This window comes from Aquarana catesbeiana, linkage group LG05 (assembly GCF_042186555.1).
Source record: "Aquarana catesbeiana isolate 2022-GZ linkage group LG05, ASM4218655v1, whole genome shotgun sequence".
Lineage (NCBI taxonomy): Eukaryota > Metazoa > Chordata > Amphibia > Anura > Ranidae > Aquarana > Aquarana catesbeiana.
The window spans coordinates 297,943,023-297,970,677 of NC_133328.1; the positions used below are offsets into that span (position 1 = coordinate 297,943,023).

At 40.1% G+C, this 27,655-nt stretch overlaps 1 protein-coding gene across 1 annotated transcript in view; it reads right to left on the minus strand.

Annotated features, from left to right (window-relative positions):
* Positions 1-27,655, minus strand: part of MOCOS (molybdenum cofactor sulfurase) — a 1,002,829-nt gene that overhangs the window by 126,152 nt on the left and 849,022 nt on the right. The window contains exon 9 of the mRNA XM_073630796.1: positions 15,249-15,411. Coding sequence (XP_073486897.1) covers positions 15,249-15,411 — 163 coding nt within the window. The remainder of the gene's footprint in view (positions 1-15,248; positions 15,412-27,655) is intronic.

The window sequence follows — 27,655 nt, forward strand, 5'->3', positions numbered from 1 at the left end:
TGCTGCTTCTCTTGAGTACAGGAATACCACATGTGTGGGACTTTTTGGGAGCCTAGCCACATACAGGACCCCAAAACCCAATCACCCCCTTCAAGCTTTCTAAGGGTGTAAAATGGTGATTTCCATCCTTACTACCTATCACAGTTTCGGAGGCCCCGAAATGTCAAGATAGCACAAAATCCCCCAAATGACCCCATTTTGGAAAGTAGACACCCCAAGGTATTTGCTAAGAGGCATGGTGAGTATTTTGCAGCTCTCATTTCTTTTGGAAAGTGAAGAAAGTAAAGGAATCTTTTTTTTAATTTAATTTTAAAAACTTTGTGACAAAAAGTGAGATCTGCAAAATACTCAACATGCCTCTCAGCAAATAGCTTGGGGTGTCTACTTTCCAAAATGGGGTCATGTGGGGGGGGGGTTGTGCTATCTGGGCATTTCATGGCCTCCGAAACTGTGATAGGTAGTGAGGAGTGAAATCAAGAATTTATGCCCTTAGAAAGCCTGAAGGTGGTGATTGGGTTTTGGGGTCCCGTGTATGCGACTAGTCTGCCAAAAAGTCCCACACATGTGGTATCCCTGTACTCAGGAGAAGCAGCAGAATGTTTTTTGGGGTGTCATTTCACATATGCCCATGGCATGTTTTAGCAATATATAATTTCAGTGACAACTTTGTGTAAACTTTTTTTTTTCTTTTGTCATTTTTCAATCACTTGTGACAAAAAAAATACTTAATGTGCTCAACAAGCCTCTCAGCAAATTCCTTGGGGTGTTTACTTTCCAAAATGGGGTCATTTGGGGGGAGGGGGGTTGTACTGCCCTGCCATTTTAGCACCTCAAGAAATTAGATAGGCAGTCATAAACTAAAAGCTGCGTAAATTCCAGAAAATGTACCCTAGTTTGTTGACGTTATATTTTTTGCGCAAACCAATTAATATAAGTTTATTGAATTTTTTTTTTTACCCGAGACATGTGGCTGAATGCTTTTTGGCCTAAATGTATCACTAAAATTGAGTCTATTGTATTTTTTTTATAGCAAATAGTAGAAAATATAATTCTTTTTACAAATTTTCGGTCTTTTTTGATTTATATTGCAAAAAAAAAAAAACGCAAAGTGATCAAATACCACCAAAAGAAAGCTCTATTTGTGGGAAAAAAGGATGCAAATTTTGTTTGGGTACAGCATTGCATGACCGCGCAATTACCAGTTAAAGCAGCGCAGTGCCAAATTGTAAAAAGTGCTCAGGTCAGGAAGGGGGTAAAACCTTCCAGGGCTGAAGTGGTAAAAGCCCCTCTATGCTGGTGTGACAAAAATAATATTATTAATAATAGTTGTATAAGGTATAGAATACTACTGAGACTTCAAGGCTGGTAAGATTTCTGGATCAAAGAAAAGGAGGGGGGGGGAGAGAGAAGGAGGAGAACACATGTAAGGGACAGAAGGTTTAGATGATTGTGCTGACTTCTAACACTTCATTCAAGCCTTCGGGCGAGAGACTGTTGAGTTTGAAGATCCAGTAGGTCTCCTCCGCAAACAATTTTTTGAATCTTTCTCCATCGGGTAAAGAGTGGGAGATAGATTGGATAGCAGTTACTTTGAGTAATGCAGGGTTTCTATCATGATGAGCCACAAAATGTCTTGGGATACATTCCAGATACAGTTCCTTCAGACTCCTCCTGTGTTCCCCAAATCTAGTGGCCTGATGGTACGGCCTACATAACACATTTTGCAGGGACAAGTAATGAGGTATACAACAAAATTACTGGAACAAGTTAAAAATTCCTCGATAGCAAAAATATAGCAAAATTATTTCCTTTTGAGTCAGAGAATGTTTTTTGTCCATGTGTCACATGTGAACAGGTCAGACATTTCTTCTTATGGCATTTATATATGCCAGTGAGTGAAAACATTATTAGCTCTTATGAACACCGGTTTTGGCAGGGGAGGGATGTATGTTTTAAGTTTGGGGTCATTGCATAGAATCCCTCAGTGTTTAGCAAGAGTCTTCTTGATTGCCCAATGTCTGTTATTATATTTGGGAATTAACTTGGGACCTTTGTGGATGGAAGGTGAAGTTACTTCATTGTTTTCCATTTCAGCTTTATCCTCAGGGTGGTACTCCGTAGAATATTTATTAAGGTATTTTTGAAAGCCAAGGTTGATTTCTTCTTCAAGGTGGTCTTTCTTCAAATTTTTTTTAAAAAGAACCTGACTCGGTGCTTTGTAGTCCTCAATGGAACTACAGTTGCATTTCAAGCGGCAGAATTGGCTGCATGGAATGTTGCTAATCCATTTTTTCTGATGTAAATATGAATTACCAGCTGTAGGTTTAAAATGAGTACGGGAACATATTTTCGAATCTTGATCATGATATAATTCTAGGTCAAGGAATATGAGCTCATTGGGATCTGTGATTGATGTAAAATGTATTCCAAAAGCATTATTATTACAGTATTGGCGAAAATGTTGAATTAAGTGGGCAGCTCCTTGTCAGATGACGATGACATCATGACATCGTCAATGTATCTACCGTAGTAGACCAAATAGCGCGAGAAGAGGTTCTCGGCCCAGATGTTAATGTCCTCCCAGTATGCCATAAAGAGATTGGCTGGCGTCCGAGTTCCCTCAAGGCTGCAGTTCCTACTGCTAGACGGTGCCTGTGGATCACTGATCATCCATCCTAGGGCAGTGTGTCATCTTGCTGGACAAGGAAAGCTTCCCCCTCCTGAACACTATGTAAGTGCATTTTACACTGGAATAAGCCTTGTTCTTTATTACAATAAATGATGTTGCACTAGGATCGGCCTGGTGCTTCTAACCTTTTTTTTCTCCTTTTTCTATGCATACAGTTCTCGGGTCCCCAGCCCATGCCTGAAGCAGCCTTAACACCATTCACATCATTTACACCAGGGACTCTTTCTAGGGGCTCACACTCCCCCACAACAATCTTCTAGAACATTGACCGTTTTAAAATATTGACTGTCTGTCAGGGCTGGGCTCAGCCCTTCCTTCTCAAAGCTGGCCACTCAGCTGTTGGCTAATTGCCAGCTCCTGTCTCTCCGCAGTGACTCACCTGTTGATGGTATCCTGCTCCTCAGTCTTGCCTACTTAAGTCGTCCAGTCCAGATGATCTCTGCCTTCGCCTTGGTCTCATCTCTAGAGATGCTCTCCTGTGTTCCTGTTAAAGACTTGCTTGGCTGACATTCCTTCTGGCTCCAGATCCTGCTTGCTGTTCTACTACGCTCATCTTTGGCTCCCTGACGTTTTGGCTTGTCTGACTATCTGTTCCGGTTCCTGAACTCTGGCTATGCTTTGACTATGTTTACTCTGTTTACCTTTTTTTATTATTATTGTTAAGCAAGTGTGATTTAACTGTACTTCTGTCTCAGTCTGATTCATGGTTTCTGACAGTAGGTGAAGGCCATGAATTCAGAAGATGCAATCAATCCACTTGTTGGTAATATTTTTTCCAGATTGGATGAGCAGGATCACCACATGGATCAGTTTGCCATGGCGTTACAAACGCTCCTGAGTCGCACAGCTCACCTGGAATCTCCCACTGTGGCTGCTCCTGTACAACCTGTGTTGCAGGCCATCCCTGCTGCTGCTCCACTCTCTGTGCAGGCACCCGCCTTGAGTATTACCTCTATAAGAGGTGTGTCTGGTTCCGCTCTGCTTCCCCAGCGATTTGGGGGCAATCCAGTCCAATGCAGAGTGTTTCTAAACCAGGTTGAGATATACTTTGAGATGCTGCACCAGGCGTTTCCCACGGACAGAAGCAAAGTAGGTTTTGTGATATCTTTGCTTTCTGAGAGCGCCTTGTCCTGGGCAAACCCTCTATGGCAGATGCAAAAACTTGTTGTCTTGAGTTACCCTGAGTTTGTGACTTCATTTAAAAGGGTATTTGACGTTCCCACACACTCTGCTTCTGCTGCCAAGTGCCTCATGTCCATCAGAGTACAAGAACTGTTGCAGATTACGCCATTATATTCTGTACTGTGGCAGCAGAGGTTGCCTAGAACAATAAGGCCTTTTTCTCATGGTCTCTCAGATACCATCAAGGATGAGACAGCAGCCCGAGATATACCCACTGAGCTGGAGAGGTTGATCATGTTTGCTATCCTCATTGACTCTAGACTCAGAGAAAGATTCCCTTTTAAGGAACGCTTGCGGAAGCCTCCTGTACATTTGTCTCTGAACTTTGCAGTCCCACCCTTGCCTCCCTCACCTCCCATGCCTCCTGGTACCAAGTTGGTCTGTGAAGATGAACCCATGCACTTGGGCTTCACGCGTCTTTCTGCGGATGAGAGAACCCTTAGGAGGAGGGAGAGATTGTGCCTTTATTGTGGCCAGGCAGGTCACTTTTTGAAGTCTTATCCTACCCATCCAGAGAATGCCCGAACCTTGAGGTCCTGTCACAGAGAGAACTTAGGTGGCGTTGTTTTTTCGTCCCCAGTTATCCAGAAGGATAAGCCCCTGGTTTTGGTTACCATTTCTTGGGCTGAGTCATCCGTCGAGATACAGGCTCTAATCGACTCTATGGCTGCAGGCCTGTTCATTGATGCTGCCTTTGTATCGGAGCACTCGATTCCGCTGCAGCTGTGTGACACTCCACTTGCCATTGAGGCTCTTGACGGAAGACCTCTACAGCCTGCCTATGTGACTCATGAGACTGTTCCATTGTCCATGGCCATAGGTTCTCTTCCCCATGAGATAATCCAATTCCAAGTTATTTCCTCACCTAAGTTTCTGCTGGTTATTGGTTATCCTTGGATACAGAGGCACAACCCCTCTTTTTATTGGCTCCGTGCTGAGGTTCTCTCCTGGTCGCCACAATGCAGTAAAACATGCTTCCAGAAGGTAGCCAAGGTCCTGTACACCTCTTTACTCTCCTCCCTGATGGAGGAGTACCGTGATTTTAGCGATATCTTTGACAATGGTCAAGCCGGTAGTTTGCCTCCACACTGGTCGTATGATTGCACAATTAACCTTCAGCCTGGTGCCATACCCCCTCATGGCCGGGTTTACCCTTTGTCGGTCTTGGAGGATAAGGCCCTGGAGGAGTATGTTGCAGACACACTTTCTCAAGGTTTCATCCGCAAATCCTTATCTCCTGCGGGTGCTGGTTTCTTCTTTGTGAAGAAGAAGAGTGGTGAACTGAGACCTTGTATTGATGATAGGGGTCTCAATCGTTTCACGATTAAGAATGCCTATCCATTTATTATGGAGTTATTTGACCGCCTCAAGGGAGCAACGGTTTTCACAAAGCTTGATTTGAGAGGGGCATACAATCTTGTGAGGATTAAGAAGGGAGACGAATGGAAAACTGCATTTAATATCAGAACAGGCTATTATGAGTACCTCGTAATACCTTTTGGCCTTTGTAACGCCCCGCCAGTTTTCCAGGAATTTATTAACGATGTCCTCTGAGATTTGTTGCAGTTATGTGTGGTGGTTTATTTCAAGGATATCCTCATATTTTCCAAGTCCCTGCAGAGCCACCACACAGATGTCTGTTGTGTGCTTCAGAAACTGAGAACAATCTCAAAGTGCGAATTCCATTGTGAACAAGTTAAATCACTGGGTTATGTAATTTCCACTGCTGGTTTTTTGATGGACCCAGAGAAACTTTCAGCAGTCCTACAGTGGCTCCGACCCATGGGTTTACGTCCTCTGCAGCATTTTCTTGGCTTTGCCAACTATTATCGGAAGTTTATTCGTAGCTTCTCATCTCTGGTCAAGCCCCTGACTGATAAGACCAGAAAGGACGGTAACCCACAGAGTTGGTCTCCGGAGTCCATTAAGGCCTTTGAGAGTCTCAAGGCTGCCTTTGTTTCTGCTCCTGTGTTGGCCCATCCTGATCCTACGTTACCTTTTATCCTTGAGGTTGATGCTTCTGAGACTGGAGTTGGCGCCCTTCTGTCTCAACGTCCTACCTCAGAGCGCTATGCATCCTTGTGGCTACTTTTCCAAGAAATTGTCACCTGCGGAGTGCAATTACGAGATTGGTGACAGAGAGTTAGCGATCATTTTAGCCCTGAAAGAATGGAGACATCTCCTCGAAGGTATAAAAACGAAATGATTTCGCGCAAAACAGTACATGAATGGCAAATGCTAACAGCAAACAAAATAAATACACGTGGAAAAATAGGGTCACACTACTAAATAGGGTCATAGTACTAAATAGCCACATGTGAAGCTCAAAACAATAAATCAGTGTTATCACGTGAAAACATGAAAGTGATAATAATCAGCGTCCAAAAAATATATAAATATATATATATATATATATATATATATATATATATATATATATAAATATTGTAGGTAATAAAAAATGGTGAAAATCACAGTAAAAAGTAATAAAAAATGGTCAAACGATAAATGAGTCCAAAAAATAATGATAATTTGAGCATAAATGTTGATGTATCTTCTCCATGAATGTGGTAGGTGTTATGGGCAATAGTGGATGGTACAGAAATGTGCTCACAGAGCCCTTACCTCAACAGGCATGGGTAAATGCCTTAATGATCAGGATGGTGGATAGCAGTAGAGACCGATGGATGTCTCCGGCAGATGGATGTCAATTGTAGGGCCGGGGCAGGCTCGCCTCAAGGTCCGGGTGTGCATATGGAAAGGAAAAGAAAAGGAAGGCCTCCAAACATGTAGTAGTGAAAAAAATCCAGTTTAATATCTAAAAACGCTGTACAGGGCGTTAAAAAGGCACAGCACAGAACCAGACGGCGTATCACCGTCACCTATTACAAAACTACCGGTCCGCAACAACAACCGGGTAAAGGGTGATGTCTTTCTGTTGCGTCAACTAACGTTTATCCTACGCGTTACGTCACAAACCCTCTTGACTTCCTCAGGGAATCTGGCTAAGTAATCAGTTCATTTATAATGTGGGACAGGAAGTAGCACAGACGCCATTTTAATGGAGCCCGAAGATTATTTGATATGTACTACTGCGGTGGTGAATTAAAAGGTTTTAAAAATATAGCAAATAAAATCAGATACTTTAATAAAATTAAAAGAAATGTTCAAAATATATATGTAATATACATATAAAGTACTTGATATAAAAAAGGGAAAAAAGAAACCTCAAAATACAATGATGTCAGTTACAACAGTCTGAAAAAAACACTCACTGTTGACATCTTGTGATTTAAATAACTGCATTTATCCTCATAGCCACAGTGCACCAGTCACTAATGGCTAATTAGGGTGACTTCTAAAAAAATATATATATATATATATATATATATATATATATATATATATATATATAATTTGGACTAAACATAATCCATAGGCCATGATTAATGAATAGAAGGCCGTCACAAAATAAAAGCGAGCTGAAGTTAAAAAAAGGGGAAGAGCGTACGGGAAATTCAATAAAAGGTTCACAATGGATAATAACAAAATTAAAATCAATAATCACTAATAAAACAATTCAAATCGAAGTCTATATTTAACCCATTAGGTGCAAGTGTATTCATTTTGTAAACCCTGCCAACTAGAACTCTATAAAAGATTCATTGACGATATTTTAATAATATGAAATGGTAATAAAGACTCACTGGAAATGTAGTGGACCCTCCCTCTAATAGTCCTTTTTCTTTCTTTAATGGAAAAGGATTTTTTCCATGCAAATATTGTTTTGCATGTCAGCATGTTAAAAAATTTCAGGGAAAGAAGACTGTATTTCTGGCAACAAGCACCGGACATACACACCCAATCAAAGATTTCATCAGCTGTCATACAGAGGGTGTTGTGTATGTCTTACAATGTTCTTGCAAACTACAGTATGTAGGAAGAACTAAAAGAGTATTAAGTCAGAATCAAAGAGCATGTTCAAAACATTATGAAAGCATTTCCAAAACACAATGTATCAAGGCATTTCGCTGCAGCTCACAACAGTAATCCGACTGAAATGACCTTTTGGGGTATAGATTGATACCATAAATCCTGGAGGGGGATCATAAAATTAGAAGCATTAGTCAGAAAGAATCCCAATGGATTTACAAAATGAATACACTTGCACCTAATGGGTTAAATATAGACTTCGATTTGAATTGTTTTATTAGTGATTATTGATTTTAATTTTGTTATTGTCCATTGTGAACCTTTTATTGAATTTCCCGTACGCTCTTCCCCTTTTTTTAATTTCAGCTCGCTTTTATTCTGTGACGGCCTTCTATTCATTAATCATGGCCTATGGATTATGTTTAGTCCAATTTATTATATATATATATATATATATATATATAAATATATATATAATATATATATATTTTTAGAAGTCACCCTAATTAGCCATTAGTGACTGGTGCACTGTGGCTAGGAGGATAAATACAGTTATTTAAATCACCACAAAATGTCAACAGTGAGTGTTTTTTCAGGCTGTTGTAACTGACATCATTGTCTTTTGAGGTTTCTTTTTTCTCTTTTTTATATCAAGTACTTTATATGTATATTACATATATATTTTTAACATTTCTTTTAATTTATTAAAGTATCTGATTTTATTTGCTATATTTTTAAAACCTTTTAATTCACCTCCGCAGTAGTACATATCAAATAATCTTCGGGCTCCATTAAAATGGCATCCGTGCTACTTCCTGTCCCACCATTATAAATTAACTGATTGCTTAGCCAATCAGGTTCCCTGAGGAAGTCACGAGGGTTCGTGACGTAACGCGTAGGATAAACGTTAGTCGACGCAACAGAAAGACATCACCCTTGACCCAGTTGTTGTTGCGGACCGGAAGTTTTGTAATAGGTGACGGCGGTACGCCGTCTGGTGCTGTGCTGTGCCTGTTTAACGCCCTGTACAGCGTTTTTAGATAATAAACTGGATTTTTTTCACTACTACACGAATGGAGGCCTTCCTTTTCTTTTCCTTTCCATATGCACACCCGGACCTTGAGGCGAGCCTGACCTGGCCCTACAATTGACATCCATTTGCCGGAGACATCCATTGGTCTCTACGGTCTCTACTGCCATCCACCATCCTGATCATTAAGGCATTTACCCATGCCTGTTGAGGTAAGGGCTCTGTGAGCACATTTCTGTACCATCCACTATTGCCCATATCACCTACCACTGATTATTATTACTTTCACATTTTCACATGATAACACTGATTTATTGTTTTAAGCTTCACATGTGGCTATTTAGTGCTATGACCCTATTTAGTACTGTGACCCTATTTTTTCATATGTGTATTTATTTTGTTTGCTGTTAGCATTTGCCATTTATGTACTGTTTTGCGTGAAATCATTTTGTTTTTATATTTCCCATTGGTTGATTTGTGTACACCATTAGATTTTGCAGCACTACACACATTTTTATTTTTTAGTAGCGCAGAGGTCCTCACACTGTTTTTATTTTATCTCCTCGAAGGTACCACTGTGCCGGTTCTCATTCTTACTGACCATAAGAATCTCACATTCTTGTCTAAGGCTAAACACCTCTCTCCCAAAAGGTCGCAATGGGCTCTTTTCTTGTCTAGTTTCAATTACATTGTCTTATTCTTATCCGGTACTAAGAATGTAAGGGCTGACGCTTTGTCACGACAATTTTCACCACTTCCAAGATGGAGTTGTTCCGGTTCCTGTGATTCTTCGTGATCGTAGTCTGGCTATGGTTCACACCAGTCTCACTTATCCTTTGGGTGACAAAATTCTTGCTGCTCAGGTCCATGCTCCTCCTGACAAACCCTGTGACCGCTGCTTTGTCCCAGAGAGTCTCCATACTTCCGTGCTCCAGACTTACCATTCTCCCAAGGCTGCTGGCCACCCTGGGAAGAATCAACTCTTTTGGGGCATTTCCCAACATTTTCTACAGGCTGATGTAACCGCCTTCGTAGCTGCCTGTTCCGTGTGTGCTCAAAGTAAGACTCCACGACACCTTTCAGTGGGCCTCCTACAACCCATACCCAATGGAGAGAGGCCCTGGACCCACCTGTCTATGGATTTCATTGTGGAGTCACCCAAATCCCAGGGCAACACAGTTATCCTTATGGTGGCTGACCGGTTCTTGAAAATGTCCCATTGTATTCCACTTAAGAAGTTGCCCACGTCTAAGGAACTGGCTTCTATTTTTGCTTGGGAGATCTTTCGCTTACATGGGCTACCAAAGGTGATTGTTTCAGACAGGAGTAGTCAGTTTGTGTCCCGGTTCTGGCGAGCTTTTTGTGCACAGTTGGGAATTCAGCTTGCTTTCCCCTCTGCGTATCACCCGCACTCTAATGGGGCCGCAGAATGAGCATATCAGTCCTTGGAGCAATTCCTACGTTGCTATATTTCTGACCATCATAACTGGTCAGACCTCTTACCATGGGCGGAGTTTGCTCACAATAGTGCCTTGAATTTTGCTTCCCGATTGTCCCAGTTTATGGTGAACTATGGTTTCCAACCTTCTATGTTGCCCGACTGTGTGTTCCCTCTCTGAAGTTCGCACCTCGGTTTATTGGGCCTTCCCGTATTCTTTGCAGGATTAACCCAGTGGCTTATGCATTAGACCTTCCTTCTAATATAGAAAAATTGGGAAAAAAACTGCGCATCAAAAATGATAACAATAATATGTGCTGCAAAGTCCTATATGTGACACAAACACACAAACGTAAAATAGGAAAATTATTGACTCGCGCATCTAAACAAATTGCAATATATGTCACTGAATATTTTTAAAGCAAAAGTGCAAAAAACCATATGTGCATACAACAAACCCAATTATGGGTACGGGGTCTAAAGGATCCAACCCCCCCCTAGGCAAGTATAATAGACCATATAAATATGGAACATTAGTGCAGAAAGTAAACGTGGAAAATTGCAATATGTATTAAATAAGAAATGTAATAAAAGTCCACACACATAGACACCAAAGGGTGATGTTACAATCCAAAATGTATCCAATAATATGTGAAATCCTAGGTATATGGGTCCGCCACCATGAATAAAGAGCCTGGCTGCTTACCAGAACCCCATGACCCCCCGTTACAGAGGGTCTAAATGGGCTTTGAAATCCTGCTGTTAAACCGCCAAGGTAGGAACTGTGCTAGGACATCAAGAGCTTAAATGCAGATAGATGGATCCACAAGGAAAGGAGACTCATCTCTCAGCGAAGTATTATCATCATAAAGGGAAAAACAAAAGGCTCCGATAGTGTAAAACCAAATGATATTTATTAAAATATAGTAAAAACTCACATGTAGTTAAGAAAAAACCTCTGAAGAAAGACAGTCTGCGGCACCGGCCGGATGTTCGCAGATAGCCCGTCCAGCTGGAGTAGCAACGACAGAGGGAGGTGACGCGATGACACCGCTCAGCCCTACGCTGCGTTTCGCAAAAGATTTGCGTCTTCCAGTGCCCCTGGAAGACGCAAATCTTTTGCGAAATGCAGCGTAGGGCTGAGCGGTGTCATCGCGTCACCTCCCTCTGTCGTTGCTACTCCAGCTGGACGGGCTATCTGCGAACATCCGGCCGGTGCCGCAGACTGTCTTTCTTCAGAGGTTTTTTCTTAACTACATGTGAGTTTTTACTATATTTTAATAAATATCATTTGGTTTTACACTATCGGAGCCTTTTGTTTTTCCCTTTATGATGATAATACTTCGCTGAGAGATGAGTCTCCTTTCCTTGTGGATCCATCTATCTGCATTTAAGCTCTTGATGTCCTAGCACAGTTCCTACCTTGGCGGTTTAACAGCAGGATTTCAAAGCCCATTTAGACCCTCTGTAACGGGGGGTCATGGGGTTCTGGTAAGCGGCCAGGCTCTTTATTCATGGTGGCGGACCCATATACCTAGGATTTCACATATTATTGGATAAATTTTGGATTGTAACATCACCCTTTGGTGTCTATGTGTGTGGACTTTTATTACATTTCTTATTTAATACATATTGCAATTTTCCACGTTTACTTTCTGCACTAATGTTCCATATTTATATGGTCTATTATACTTGCCTGGGGGGGGGTTGGATCCTTTAAACCCCGTACCCATAATTGGGTTTATTGTATGCACATATGGTTTTTTGCACTTTTGCTTTAAAAATATTCAGTGACATATATTGCAATTTGTTTAGATGCGCGAGTCAATAATTTTCCTACTTCCTTCTAATATGCATATTTCAAATGTATTTCATGTCTCCTTATTAAAATCTTTGGTCTGCAACCGCTTTACCACCTCGTTGCCTCGTCCTCACCTTGTAAAGGTTGAGAACCATGAGGAGTATGAAGTACAGTCCATTGTTAACTCCCGTAGGTTCCATGGGTGCATACAGTACCCGGTGCATTGGAAAGGGTACAGTCTGGAGGAACGGTCTTGGGTCTCATCCTTGGACGTACATGCCCCTGTCCTCCACTGTGATATCCATAGACATTTTCCCCTCAAGCCTGGTGGTCCTCGGAGGGGGGAGGGGTCATTAAGGAGGGGGTACTGTCAGGGCTGGGCTCAGCCCTTCCTTCTCAAAGCTGGCTGCTCAGCTGTCAGCTAATTGCCAGCTCCTATCTCTCCAGAGCACTTACACAGTCCAGCATGAAATCACAAACAATCCACTCAAGCAAAGCAGAAACTGGTCTGATGCCGATATAAAACTCTCAATGTGCGTGGTGCATCTCAGCTGTGCAGGCAATATTGTAGGGCTCCTATGGTTGTAAGCGTCAAGCCTCACCTCATATCGGCGTCAGGAATGGTTTCTGCTTTGCCTTGAGCGGATTGTTTGTGATTTCATGCTGGACTATGTAAGTGCTCGTTTTAAGCAATAAAACATAAAGTGGCTTTACACTATATCCTGCCTTCTGTGGCTCTTTGTTGGGGAGCTATTTCACAGACCTACGTGATGCAAGTTGATATATGCAGTGGAGAGATGTTATAAGGTGAAGACACCTATATTTGTATACCTGCAAAGCGGATTGAGATCTAGCTTCCTCCATATATGACTGCTTGATTGGAATAGGATGTATAAAGGAGCCACAGCATTGAATTAAGGATTCCTTCCCATTAGTCATGCTTTAAGATCACTTTGTGGCCGGGGCGATCTGGTGAGTGCACTCTGTTATCACTTCGGGTGAAGCACTTTAAGCAAGTTTATTGAAGAACGTGTGCACTTTATTTTTCATGGTGTTGGAGCATACACAGGAAGATTTGTTCACATATAATTATTATGGACAATTTTGATGGTTTATTTTATTGTGCACTTTATTAATCAGATACACATTGTATATTATTAATTTGATATTTGATTTTTGTATTGTTTACTTTGCGCCCTTTATATATATATATTTTGCATTGTTATTAGTTTCCACTAATTTTAGGTGCAGCCGACACCCCACACTTTCCCCCTCACATTGGCGTGGTATGAATTGGGGGGGACCCCACGCTGTTTTTTTTTTACATTATTTTTAATTGTCGGCTTTTTTTTTTTTTTTTTTACATTCAGCTGATGAGTCATGTGTTGTTAAGGATGCTTCCCAGGCCCACTCTTTAGCAACCAGCTCAATAATTAACTAATGTGGTAATTACTACTAAATCGAACAAATACCACATGCACAATTGTTACCGCATGCAGTATTTTACAGCATTTCATGAGCCGTTATTTAACACTAAGTGAATTGACTCCAATGTCTTTTAGGGGAAACTACTTTGCTCATAAAAGCAATGCAAAAAATGTACTGAAGAAAATGCATCATAACGTACCTGTACTTACCTTTCCCATGTTACCCCAACACCCCAATACAGCACTGGGGCCCTGGAAATACCCCAGATTCACAGGTATATGGGAACATATGGGAAGCCATTCAACCCTCGACTGTCATGGCTTCTACTGGTCCCTGTCACTTTCATGTTAAACTGGTCCTCCCTCTGGGTTTCACATCTTCGGTTGCTTAAATCTTCGGGCTGCGATGACATCAATCTCACTCATATGTATGGGAGTCACTTCGCCGTGGCAACCAGAGCGGATCGTGAATGTGGCCTGAGCTTTGCATGCATGGCTCAGGACACATTACCCGCTTACAGGCAGGGGAAAATTTATGACTGAAGAGACTTCTAGGGTCTCTTCTGTTCTAAAAACCCTGCCTGCCAGTGAGTTTTTACAAAACAGAGTTTGCTACCACTTTAAGGACATTGATAAGGTTCCTGAATCTTGTTTATGCATTGACTGGTAAGTGACTGAAATGGTAGCAATTGTAAGCCAATTATGTGCAGGCTTGCTGTACAGTAAACTTTGCCTAGTTAGAGCAAAGTAAAAGTTTAAGCAATAAGCCGCATTTTCTAATATAGTGATATACTGCATACTGTTTATCCTTAGGTATATGCATGATATGGATAATAATGCACTTGGTAAATGAACATTAATAAAATCATAATATAATGCAATAATAATATAAAAAAATGTTTTGAAGACCAATACCAAGAACTTAGAAACCATTGTTTTGAAATACCATTGCTATATAACTTTATTTCAATATCAGCATTATACTTCTGGTATTTTAGATACTTTGCCTTGTGATTTTCTAGCATTCAAGAAATTAAAAAAGAAAAGAATGTTTTTATAATATATATATATATATATATATATATATATATATATATATATATATTTCTAGGGAAGATGCACTTTTTTTATTTTTGACAGAGTGGCAAAAGTTTAGACCTTGTGTTAGAATATTGTTGCTCTGCAGGGTTCCACAGGGTTCTCAGAATGAATAAACTACAAGTTCAGTCTGTCACCATGGCAGAAAGACTTGTAGTTTTAATGGACTGTGAGCATGCTCATAGTTCATTCACATTTCTTACAGCTTTGAAACTGACAGCCTGTACATAGGTACGACACAGAGCTGTAAAAATAGTGTGCAGGAGCCTGACATTGCACCTGCAAGCCCCTGTGAAAAAATAATAAATGCACATTTTTTTTCCAGTAAACATATCCTTTACACAAACATGCTATAAACAAGTTACAGAACAGTGGCAGAATTCCTGATCTCTATATTTGTTCCAGGTCAAAGACTCAAGGCTTTGAAGCCAAAGTATTAGCATGGCAGCCAGGTAACTTACAATCTCCAAGTCAGCAATGGCAGCTCCAATACCTTTCTCATGTAAAAAACATGATAAAGTCAGATTACAGGTGCATATCAGCAAAATAGCAGTGGACTGGATTGTCTTATTTGGTAACTAGGGAATATGTATTATGTTCAAATTAAAGTGTGGGTGGAAAAATGCAGTTTGATACAAGACTAATTTTACCGTATGCATGAATTATCATGATGTTCTGAATCAGATCAATTGAAGGACGAATCAGACACAATTTTGTCTCTTGCTTTTGACTGAGACATACTCCATTTTCATTTACAACCATCCATGTCCGATCAAATAATAGACCCTGTTCTACCACAGGCCACTGCGAAACCTGACAAAAAGAAAAGAAATAGGATGCAAGGCATTAAAAAATTAAAAAAATTATCAATAACTATCTTTACATGCAACAATTATGTTGCAAACTGCTTTAAAAAAAAACAAAAAAACTTTCGGTCCATTGTCACTCAATGATAATGTTGCTGGCAACTTGCTAGCAACAGGATCACTCAAAGACTGCTTACCCACTTCTACTGAGTCTCTATCTTGCTGTACGCTTTATTACAAACAAAAAACTGGAAAAACTGAGCCAAAGTGCTCTAAAAGGTGAATTTGAATTGAAATAGCTGCACTTACTACTGCCTAACCACAAACAATAAAACATTTATGAACCAAAACCGTGTTGCGCTGTCTCTATATCACAGTGGGGTTGATTTACTAAAGGCAAATAGTCTGTGCACTGCAAATACACCTGCAAGTACACAATAAGTGCACTGCAAGTGCAGTTGTGCTATATCTGAGGAGAACATGCAAGGAAGATTAAAAAAAAAAAAAAAATTTTTGCTTGCACATAATTGGATGATAGAAATCAGCATAGCTTTGTGATATAGTTCCAAGATACATCCCTGGGAATTACAGACCAGTTAGCCTAACATCAATTGTATGCAAGCTCTTGGAGGGGATGATAAGGGAATATATACAAGATTTTAGTAAAGAAAATGGTATCATTAGCAGTAATCAGCATGGATTCATGAAGAATCATTCTTGCCAAACCAATGTCTTAACCTTCTAGGAGGAGGTGAGCTGCCATCTAAAGGAAGGCCCGTAGACATGGTGTAGCGCTATTGTACGAATACCCATTGTGCCAAGTAAAACACTATACATTTTATGCAGTGAAAAAGCTCTTAGTATAAAATCGTGGCAGCAGTGGAGTCTCCCACTTTAGGGAGACTCCACTGCTGCCACAATTTTATACTAAGCGCTTTTTCACTGCATAAAATGTAAGTGTTTTAATTTTTATCAATAAATGTGTTTTATATACGGAATTATGCTATGTGGCCCCTTTTTATTTTTTATGGGCAACCACCTATAAGAAGAGGTTTCTCTTAAAGCCTTGATGCCTCTGGAGTTCCATCGTCATTGACTTCAAAGGTCCTTCCTTCATTGCCGGTTGGCAATACAAGCCCGTCTGACTCAGAGCATATGTTCTTTTGAGTCCAACGATTTTGGTAAGCCTGCATTTCATCTGGGTGGTGGTCTCATCACATTAGCTTTCTATATTGGTTACTCACGTGGTGAACAGGACCGTTTCATTCAAGTTTGGACTATGAACAATCATTGTACATAAGTGACACTTGAAGATCACCAGAGACTTTATTTTGCATTTTTTATATATATATTTTTTCATCACATTTGTGCATGTAATAATACATTTTTTGTTTATATGGTTATTTGGCACAATAGCTCTACACTTTTATATAACTGTTACCTTGAACAAAATATTCTGTTGTGTCTGCTGAATGGTTGAGCAAGCGCAGGGTTAATTTTTTATCTTTTTCCATAGACATGGTGTATTTGGACTTTGTAAAAGCATTTGATATAGTTCCCCATAAACGTTTTCTTGTACAAAGTAAGGTCTGTTGACATGGACCATAGGATGAGTACATGGATTGAAAACTGACTACAGGGCGAGTTCAGAGGGTAGTGATAAATGGGGAGAATTTGGAATGGTCTGGGTGGAAAGTGGGGTCCCCCAGGGTTCTGTCCTGGGACCAATCCTATTTAATTTATTAATAAACGAACTGGAGGATGGGATAAACAGCTCAATCTCTGTATTTGCGGATGATACTAAGCTAAGCACCGAGGAGGTGGGAATCTTGCAAGAAGATCTGAACAAATTAATGGGGTGGGCAAGTACATGGCAAATGAGGTTTAATGTAGAAATATTTAAAATAATTAATTTGGGTAGCAAAAATATGAATTGCAATCTACTCACTAGGGGAGAACCTCTGGGGGAATCTAGGATGGAAAAGGACCTGGGAGTCCTAGTAGATGATAGGCTCAGCAATGGCATGCAATGCCAAGCTGCTGCAAGCAAAGCAAACAGAATATTGGCATGCATTAAAAAGGGGATAAAATGATAAATCTCCCAGTCTACAAGACTCTGGTCCGACCGCACCTGGGGTATGCTGTCCAGTTCTGGGCACCAGTCCTCAGGAAGGATGTGCTGGAACTAGAGAGAGTCCAGAGAAGGGCAACAAAACTAATAAAGGGACTGGAGGACCTTAGTTATGAGGAAAGGTTAGGAGCACTGAATTTATTCTCTCCAGAGAGGAGACGCTTGAGAGGGCATATGATTTCAATGTACAAATACTGTACTGGTGACCCCACAATAGGGATAAAGCTTTTCCGCGAAAGGGAGTTGAATAAGACACGTGGCCATTCACTAAAATTAGAAGAAAAGTGGTTTAACCTTAAACTGTGTAGAGGGTTCTTTACTGTAAAAGTGGTTAGGATGTGGAATTCTCTTCCACATTCAGTGGTTTCAGCGGGGAGCATCGATAATTTAAAAAACTATTATGCCGCGTACACATGATCGGAAATACTGCCAGAAAAACTCTGATGAGAGCTTTTTGTCGGAAAATGCAACCATGTGTATGCTCCATTGGTCTTTTGCTGGCGGAATTCCAACCAGCAAAAGATTGAGAGCATGCTCTATATTTTTCGGTCGGGGAAAGTTCCTATCCGAAAATGCGATCGCCTGTATGCAATTCGAACGTGCAAAAAATCACGCATGCTCAGAATCAAGTACGAGACGAAAGCGCTCGTTCTGGTAAAACGAGCGTTCGTAATGGAGATAGCACATTCGTCGCGCTGTCAATTTTTCGATCTTTTAATGCAGCGCATTCTCCTCTTCTTTATAATGCTAGAAGAATGAATTTGTTTTGCTGCTGATATTCACACAGAGTTCTCAGAAACTTATTTCTTTATTATTTCTTGTGATCTCCTGAATATTCTTTTTTGTTTTTAAAGCCAGATCTCCATAATAATGTTTCAAATTATTTTTTATAGTTATTTTTTTTTTTTTTTAATTATTTTCTAGTGATCGCCATTTTTTTTTGTGTGTCAAGTTTCCACAACAACATTATTATCTTGTATTTTAAAAGCTCAAGGTGGTTGGTTGTTGTCCCTTGTTAATTTGACATTGTATTTTTGAAATGTACCTGCCTACTCACAAACTGTCCTTTTTGAAGAAAAACGCAAGTATTTTCATATAAAAAAATCTACATTTATTCTGGCTCATAACAAAATAAAGAGGAAGGCAACGCTGGAGAAACTGCTTGAATTTGCAAAGCCTTTGTACCCCAGGGCACACATTAACTCTTTGTAACTAAACATTGGTAGCCTGAGAAGTCCATATAATAGGGAGCACAATCTGGTCCAGGACACCCAGAGATCATGAACAGCAGCAGATGACATATGTCCCTAGGCTGTGGTACTACCACAGCCTGCGTCTTCTGTCAGACCAGACTGAACCCAGGCCATCACTTTCTTGTCTTCCCTGCAGCCTTCCCTCCATGCTTCCCTGCAGCCTTCTCTACAGCCTTCCCTGCAGCTTTCCTTGGAGGCTGTGGCTCTGGAGGTGGACTTGTGGCAGGAGGAGGAGGAGGATGGGTGAGCGCACATAAGTGCATGTTATCACTAATTTGACCCCTCAACCCCTTCCGAAAGGACTGAAAAATAAGCTCACAAATAAAGCGTTGGCCCTCCATTTGCTGCAATTTTGCAGCTACATAGCAGCCATAGGTCTCTTCAGTGTCGGGGGGTGTTTTCAGGGCAGCATTAGCCTCCTTAATGAGGCCCGGCGCTGCCTCCTCCACGTTACTCCCATTCCTGGCCCTTTTTGTTGTAAGGTGGAGGGGAGGCACCTGGGATTGGGTGAGGCTACTGGGCCTGGCCACCTCCTGGCTGACACTTACCCCTGCCTCCTCCTGGCTGACACTTACCCCTGCCTCCTCCTGGCTGCCACATTCCAGAGCCTCGTCCTGGCAGAGGTCTTCCTGTGTATGAAAAAGGGACATAGTTGTAGTTTTTGGTTCATCAATCACACACAGTTTTCAGCTCATGACTGTTGCAAATTGAATGTTACATAGTTAGTAAGTTAGTTAGTAAGGTTGAATAAAGACACCAGTCCATCCAGTTCAACCTGAGTGAGTGTAGGTGCTTGTCTACAATTATCCCTATTTTTATTTAAGTTACCCATACAGTGCCATCAATTTTACACAGCGCTCCACACATACATCGCACACTCACATTGGTCCCTACCCTCAAGGAGCCCACAATCCAATGTCCCCAACTCACATTCATTTACCAGGGCCAATTTTGGACAGAAGCCAATTAACCTACCAGCATGTCTTTGGAGTGTGGGAGGAAACTGAAGTACCCGGAGGAAACCCACGCAGGCACAGAGAGAACATGCAAACTCCAGGCAGGTAGTGTCAATGTTAATAAATAGAAAAGACTATCATTCTGAGCCCAGCATTTTTCATTCTTGTCCCAATAATTTTTGGCCACTACTGTCTATTGATATTTAAAACGCTTTTTGTTAACTCATTCATTTGTTATCAATTATAACATCTAGTTACCACCAATAATTTTCAGACAATAAATATGTGTAAAAATACTATACCTGGCTCCAGCTGGGCTCCTCAACTTCTTCCAGGATGGAAGGGCCAGGTTGGTCCTCGGAAGCCTCAGCTGGGGTTGAGGGAAGGGTGGATGGAAGTGTAGAAAGTGATTCCCTGACTTCAATCTGGTTTTCCAGAAACCGCATCCTGTTGTAGTACCACAGACTGGGTACATACACATCCTTTGCTGCTGCTCCTGATCTCATTGAAGCCTGGACCTTATTAAGCTCCTTCCTATACGTGCTTCTCAAGCTACCAATTTTCTCGATGTCTGCGCTGGGGACCTGCGTCATCACAAATTGCAGCAGTTTCTCCTGCGATGCCTTCCTAGCTGGTTTATTTCGATATAAGGGGTTTTTAACCTCCCACAAATTTCTCATATCCCTGTATCTGTCTATGAACTGGCCCATGAATTCAGGGTCTGAATTGTTTCATATTTGCTGCAAGACAAAACACAAGACAAAAACACTAATATCAGGCTAAACTCTCCTAATCGTATCCCAATATAGGCCTCAATCTCGAATCAGTATAGGCCACTGATGTCCCAAGTTAAAATGTTACCTTCGTTATAACGTTTGGCGCTTCCTCCACTCACAGATCATACGTACGACACACACGTGTTAGCTTTATATACACTGCGCATGCATGAAACTCCGCCCACATCGCCCGCACATGACGTTCTTTCTAGAATATTCCCCATCCCTTCTCTTTCATCACAGTGGGAGAGGAACATGGCGGAGACACAGCAGGTGCGTGATAATATCAGTAACGAGGAGGAGGAAAGCCCGGGGCCCGAAACGTCCCGATCCCACAGGAGATTTAAGGCCTCAAATATGGCCTTTGTAGAGATGGTGGAGATGGTGGACATCTTGAAGAGGGCTGACTATGACAGGAAGTATGGACCGTACCTAAACCCAAATGTGAGAAAGGCCAAGATCATGACTAAAGTTGTGAAGAGTCTGCACAGGAATTTTGGGGTAGGACGATCCAAGGAGCAATTGAGGAGACGCTGGTCAGACCTGAAATTGAGGGAGCAGGTTCAGTACAGAAGGATCAAGAAAGTGCTTCTAAAAAGGAAGTAGTTGTCGTGTGTTCCGATTATTTTTATTACTTGCATGCTGCTCCATGTGCTTTTCTTTACTGTTGTAAAGTTTAAAATGGCTTCTTTCATGTTCATGGGCACAGTAATCGGTCGTAGGAAACATTGTTCGTTTGCCAACTAAATACAATGTTTTGGGCAGATACAGGGTTAACTACGTTTGGTCATGCTAATTTGTATGAAAAGAAGTTTAGGACATTGTTGTCTACATGTGCTTGAAACTAGAAAGAATTGCAAACTTGATTCAGTGTAATGTAAGGAGAGGAAACTCAGCAGCTGTTTACACATCTGGACTCAGGAGCACTAGTGTGGGACACAAGAACAAACTTTTTACGGTGTCCCACTGGAAGTGGGGTACAATTGTCTGTTTTGGCACAGTTCCAAGCTGAAGGCATGATTTTTTCACTTACCAAAGCTGGAATACTTACCTTTTTTGGACAAGTTTCACACATGGAGAATCCCCAAGTATCCACTGGTGTACCTACTCCAGTGGATACTTGGGGTGTCTCCATGTGTGAAACTTGTCCAAAAAAGGTAAGTATTCCAGCTTTGGTAAATGAAAAAATCATGTCTTCAGCTTGGAACTCTGCCAAAACAGACAATTGTACCCCACTTCCAAACAATGTTTCATATTTCTATTTCTGGCCTCAAATATCTGTGTGCTAAGTATACCTTTTGTTTCATTCTCATAAGGGAGAAAAGACTACGGACGTCTGAGGACACCAGGAAACCCCCACCTCCTGAAGAAGGGGAACAGAGGACCACAACCTGAGGATGTATAGGAAGGAGAGGTGGTTGAGATTGTCTCCACAACAGGTGAGTGTCTGACACCACAGATTCAGGTAATAGATGTATGCCTGCATATTTATAATACACGGTGTGTATTTTTTCTTTTAGGTGATGTGCATGTTGTGGAAGAACAATCTACTCATCTCATGACTGACAGTGCACAAAGGCTAATCCAGGACATAATCTTTTGTAGTCAGGATTTAGACCTCATCAAGCAAAAAACAAATGACATAGAACAAAAACCGAAGAACATGATTGATATACTAGGAAAAATCTAAAGAACAACAAAATTACACCATTTTCAATTTTTGGGAACCACTTTTTTTCTATTTTTTTATGCATTTAAAAGCCAAAAGCCCAGATTCCGCGCAAAGGAAGAAAATACTGAACAAAAAAGGAGAACTGCTGCCTCTACTAATTACTACCACTAGGTGGAGTACATGATTGAAAAGAAAATAAAGTAGATAGGGCGCCGTTCTATATCCGTGTTTGAAAACTGTCCCAATAAATACATTAATTGATGAATATACAGGTGTTGGTGCAATTACTGTGTATACTACATAACTTTACAGTGTCTTAATGACCAAAAGAAATAAACATATAATATTATTATATTACCAAATTAATATAAACAACTTAAATGTCTCTGTGCTGATGTGCTAAGACCAATAAATCCTCCACAGAAAAATTGTCTTTTCCTACAAAATATTAAATGATTCCATTTGTGATTTAAAGTGCTTTTGTGCAAAAAACTTTTATGGATTAAAATTAAAAATTAAAAATTATAATATTACAAATATATGTGCAGTCCCAATTTTTTAATATCCAAAATTAAGGTGCTTCTGTGCTGGTGAAAAACAATATTGTTCACTTTGCAAAGTTGATCACAGCATGCGTGCTTTATCCGTGCTCTTATTGTGGCTGCACTCACCGGAACTTCCCCCCCTCTTGGGGTATGGAGCATTCACAGTATCTGCCACTGTGCAGCAATCTGAAGGCTGGATATTCCCGGTGTATTAATAAATAGTTTCCACTCTTGTCCCAAATGTCATATAAGGTATAGGAGAAAAGGATTCCAATAGTGTGATATTGTTTCAACCAATTTATTACTTAAAATCATGAAAAGGGTACTCACATTCAATGAAAGACAAAAAAGCATTTGTTGCTGACACAAAAGCCGATGACCGGAAGTGATGCAAGAGCATGTGCTGACCCCACCATACGCGTTTCGTCACTCTGATGTCATCTGGAGCGTGCACCGCAATTGCCTCATCTCCTTTATATAGCGAATCACAACTTGAATAATTGACATTGACGGTGGCCATTTTGGGTAAGGTTTTGCAGACCGAAGTCCGCATGTTATATGCACTTGTCCTGGCGGCCATTTTTGGTGAAGTAATGCAGACCCAAGGCCACTCTTATAAAAGTATAATACCCGCGGCCATATTTGGTGGTATTATGCAGACCAAAGTCTGCATTTCAAGTGATCTGGAACCATATTAATAGCGTTCTATTACGAAATCTATTTCTTAAATTAATAGGATGAACACTCTATGCCATCACTCTTTCGAATTTAATTTATTACATTGTTAAACAGTTGCGATATGCTATAAATTATGAATGCTGTCTTTTAAAAATAAAGTGATTTGTGTGCCTTCTAGTTAATACTTAACCATATACCCATGGCAATAATTTATTTAGATATAACCCTATACACATTCAAATTATTAATTTATTACATATATATAAAAAAGGAAGAATTAGGGATACAATTAAAATTAAAATAATAGTAGTGAAAAAATATACATAAATATAAAATGTAAAAATGTTTTAGTGTGTTTAAGAGGGCTTATTTTAGAGGAGCAATCAAGATAAAGTGTAAAAATTAAAAAAAAAAAATGTTTAAATCTCTGGCAATAAAATGATAATAAAAAAGTAATAAAAACAACCTATATTACTTTAATGTAGATGTAAAGGGACTTATTATACTAGGGCCTCTATGTAATTTGCTATACATTAGAAAAAAACTGAAAAAACCCCCTAGGTGGGGCTTTAATGCAGCCAATGATGAAAAAGAATAATAGGATAGTCAAATTAATTTATTGGTACAAAAATTATTAAATATGATCGATGACTTCTGACATTGAAAGTCAGGACATAAACTAATTTGCTATACACTCAAAGGAAAATTTATGTTCCTAAAAAATTAGTTAAAAAACAATTCAAATCTACATCAATTTTCATTCCTATGGGTTGGAGAGTATCTAATTGGAAGATCCATTTTGTTTCATTTTGGGAGACTTTGATTTTCTTGTTTCCCCCCCTCCAATGCCCTTTAATCTTATCTATGCCATAAAAAGTCATGCATGTAGGATCCCTGTTATGATGGTCTCTGAAATGTCTGGAGAAGCTATGTTTATTGAAACCTTTCTTGATGTTATTTATGTGCTCCCGGATCCTTACATGCAGTTCTCTTGTAGTTCTGCCCACGTATTGTTTGTGGCACGGGCACTCTAACACATATGTTACATGTGTACTTTTACATGTAATGAACTCTCTTATGTTGTATTTAGTTCCATTGGCTGTAGATGTGAAGTCCGTTTTTTTTCTTACTGTTTTTTTTGCTGGCTCTACATGGGAGGCATTTTCCACATTTAAAGAAGCCCTTTAGCTGGCTTGATATTTTTATCTGTTTTGGTGGATCCAGGGCATTGTGTACCAGTCTATTCCTGAGGTTTGGTGCCCTTCTGTAAATAAATGTAGGTTTTAATGGTATAATCTCTTTCAAGATTCTGTCCGATTGTAAAATTCCCCAATGTTTTTTTATAATCATTTCCAATGATTTATGTTGTATATTGTATCCCGTTAGGAAGGCCATGTCCATGTTTTTATTTTTCTTCTTATGAATTTCATTTGATTTGCCTTTTATCATCAGTTCTCTGTCCATAGTTTTTACTTTTTCCTTTAGTGTCTCTAATTCCCTTTTGTTATATCCTTTTTCAATGAATCTTTTTATCATGATATCTGCTTGAATGTTGTAGTCGTTGATGTTACTACAATTTCTGTATAATCTCATTAATTGGCCCTTTGGTATGTTGCTAATCCATTGGCGATGATGGCAGCTGCTGATCGGGATGTACCCATTTCTGTCCGTCATCTTAAAGAAGGTCCTCGTGTTGATATGTCCATGTTCCTTATAGAGTTGTAAATCCAAATAATCTATTGTTTGTTTGTTCCAAGTGCCTGAAAAGGTGATGCCATATATATTCTGATTAATTTCATCGAAGAACGTTTGTAGCTCAGTTTCCGTGCCACTCCAAATGATAACGATATCATCAATAAATCTCCGGTACATTTTTAAATGATTTCTCTGTACACTAAAAATTTGCTCCTCTTCCCAATGGTTGAGGAACAAATTAGCTACACTGGGGGCATACTTTGCCCCCATGGCTACGCCCTTTGTTTGCACAAAGTATTCCCCTTTGTGCCAGAAGTAATTATTACTCATAGCCAACCTCAGGCCTTCTAAAATAAATTGGATTTGCTAATTTTTCATATCTGTTTGTCTATGTAGTGCCCATTCCACACTGTTGATTCTTGAGTCTTCTTGTACTATAGTGGTGTACAATGAATTGACATCTATTGTAACTAGGATGTCAGTGGGCTCAATTTTGAGGTTCTTTAGTTCGTCAATCAGCTGTCTGCTCTCCTTCAGGTAAGATTTGCCTTCTTTTACCAATGGTTGCAAGTATCCATCTATGTATGATCCTAATCTGGCCAAAAGTGAATATATTCCACTAATTGTTGGCCTTCCTGGTGGTTTCGTGGGATTTTTATGTATTTTGGGGACATAATAAATTACAGGTGTTTTTGCTGCTTCTGGTACTAGAAAGGTGGCTTTAGTAAGAATTCCCTTGTTTTCACCTTTCTTCACAAATGTTTTGAGTTTCTTTTCATATTCAATTCTTGGATTTCCTTTTAATTTTTTATATGTATCTTGAACTCCTAGTAATTTATTTATCTCAAGTTCATAATCTTTCCTGTTAAGTATAACAAGTCCTCCTCCCTTGTCTGCTGGTCTTAAGATTATGTTTTTCTTTTTCTCTATCTGTTTTAGTGTTTTCCAAATATTGTTCCTTTTTGATTTTGTTGTTTTTAATTTCCTTATGTCATCTTCCACAAAACTACCAGACTCTCATTTTGTTGCAATTTTGGATTAAAAGTGGAATTATTTTTTAACTTAGAATATTTGTAGACACTGGCTTCTTTGGTTTCTGGTTTGTTTTCCTTTGTGGCATAGTACATGAAGTGACATGAAGTGTGAGCATGTGCAGAGCAGGAGGTCACATGACTGATGATGATCACATGACTGATGATGATCACATGACTGATCACAGATAGTATATAAGGATTGATGAACCATCCGTGTAGCCAATCCCATTTGAAGAAGTCTTTTCGACGAAACATGTCTTGGGCATGGTTACACGGCATTCCATTGCACTGACATTAGATGCCGCTGTCTGAGGAGGACTACACCGATCGGATGGCTGGGCCTTAGAAGGTTGGGTGAGAGATACACCAGTTTACACTTCAGGTCCGCTGTGACCGCGGTGCACCGTTGGATCACTGATCCTGTTGCTTGCTGTGGATTTTTTTAAAGGCTTTTATGTTTCAGTTTAAAAGTGAGTGTAACCATTGAAAATCAAGATTTGATCAGATCAAAATTTTTTTTAATATCTAAAATAATTACAAATGTGCTGGCATAGCAATGGCCCCCCTACCCGTAAAAAAATCAACATATTTTTGACACACCTCACGGGCGCTTTGGGGGGGCAAGCCAGGACGGACAGTTTCCAGGGCCGTCAATGGATTTTCTGGAAGTCCGGCCATTCTTCCCCACGTCCACATAGAGAAACTCGTATGTCGCCGACACCACTGCCATCAACACAATACTATGAAACCCCTTATAGACGGAAATAACGATTGCGTGTACGCGGCATTAGATAGGCACCTAAATGACCACAACATACAGGGATATACAATGTAAGAATGACATAAAATCACACACATATGTTGGACTTGATGGACTTATGTCTTTTTTCAACTTCGCCTACTATGTAAAATAGTGACACAATTAATAATAAGTGTTGTTATCAAACCACTGCACACTCTTCTTATGCCCCGTACACACGGTCGGACATTGATTGGACATTCCGACAACAGAATCCTAGGATTTTTTCCGACAGATGTTGGCTCAAACTTGTCTTGCATACACACGGTCACACAAAGTTGTCGGAAAATCCGATCATTCTGAATGCGGTGACATAAAACATGTACGTCGGGACTATAAACGGGGCAGTAGCCAATAGCTTTCATCTCTTTATTTATTCTGGGCATGCGTGGCACTTTGTGCGTTGGATTTGTGTACACACGATCGGAAATTCCGACAAAGGATTTTGTTGGCGGAAAATTTTATAGCCTGCTCTCAAACTTTGTGTGTCGGAAAATCCGATGGAAAATGTGTGATGGAGCCTACACACGGTCGGAATTTCCGACAACAAGGTCCTATCACACATTTTCCGTCGGAAAATCCGACCGTGTGTACGGGGCATTAGATTGAATTAGTGTTTAACAACAGTGATAATAAGAAAAAGTCCATCCATGTGAATAAAACAATCGTGTAAAAGCAAAAGCAAAAAAAAGCGTTTTCGTTTGCAAAGTTG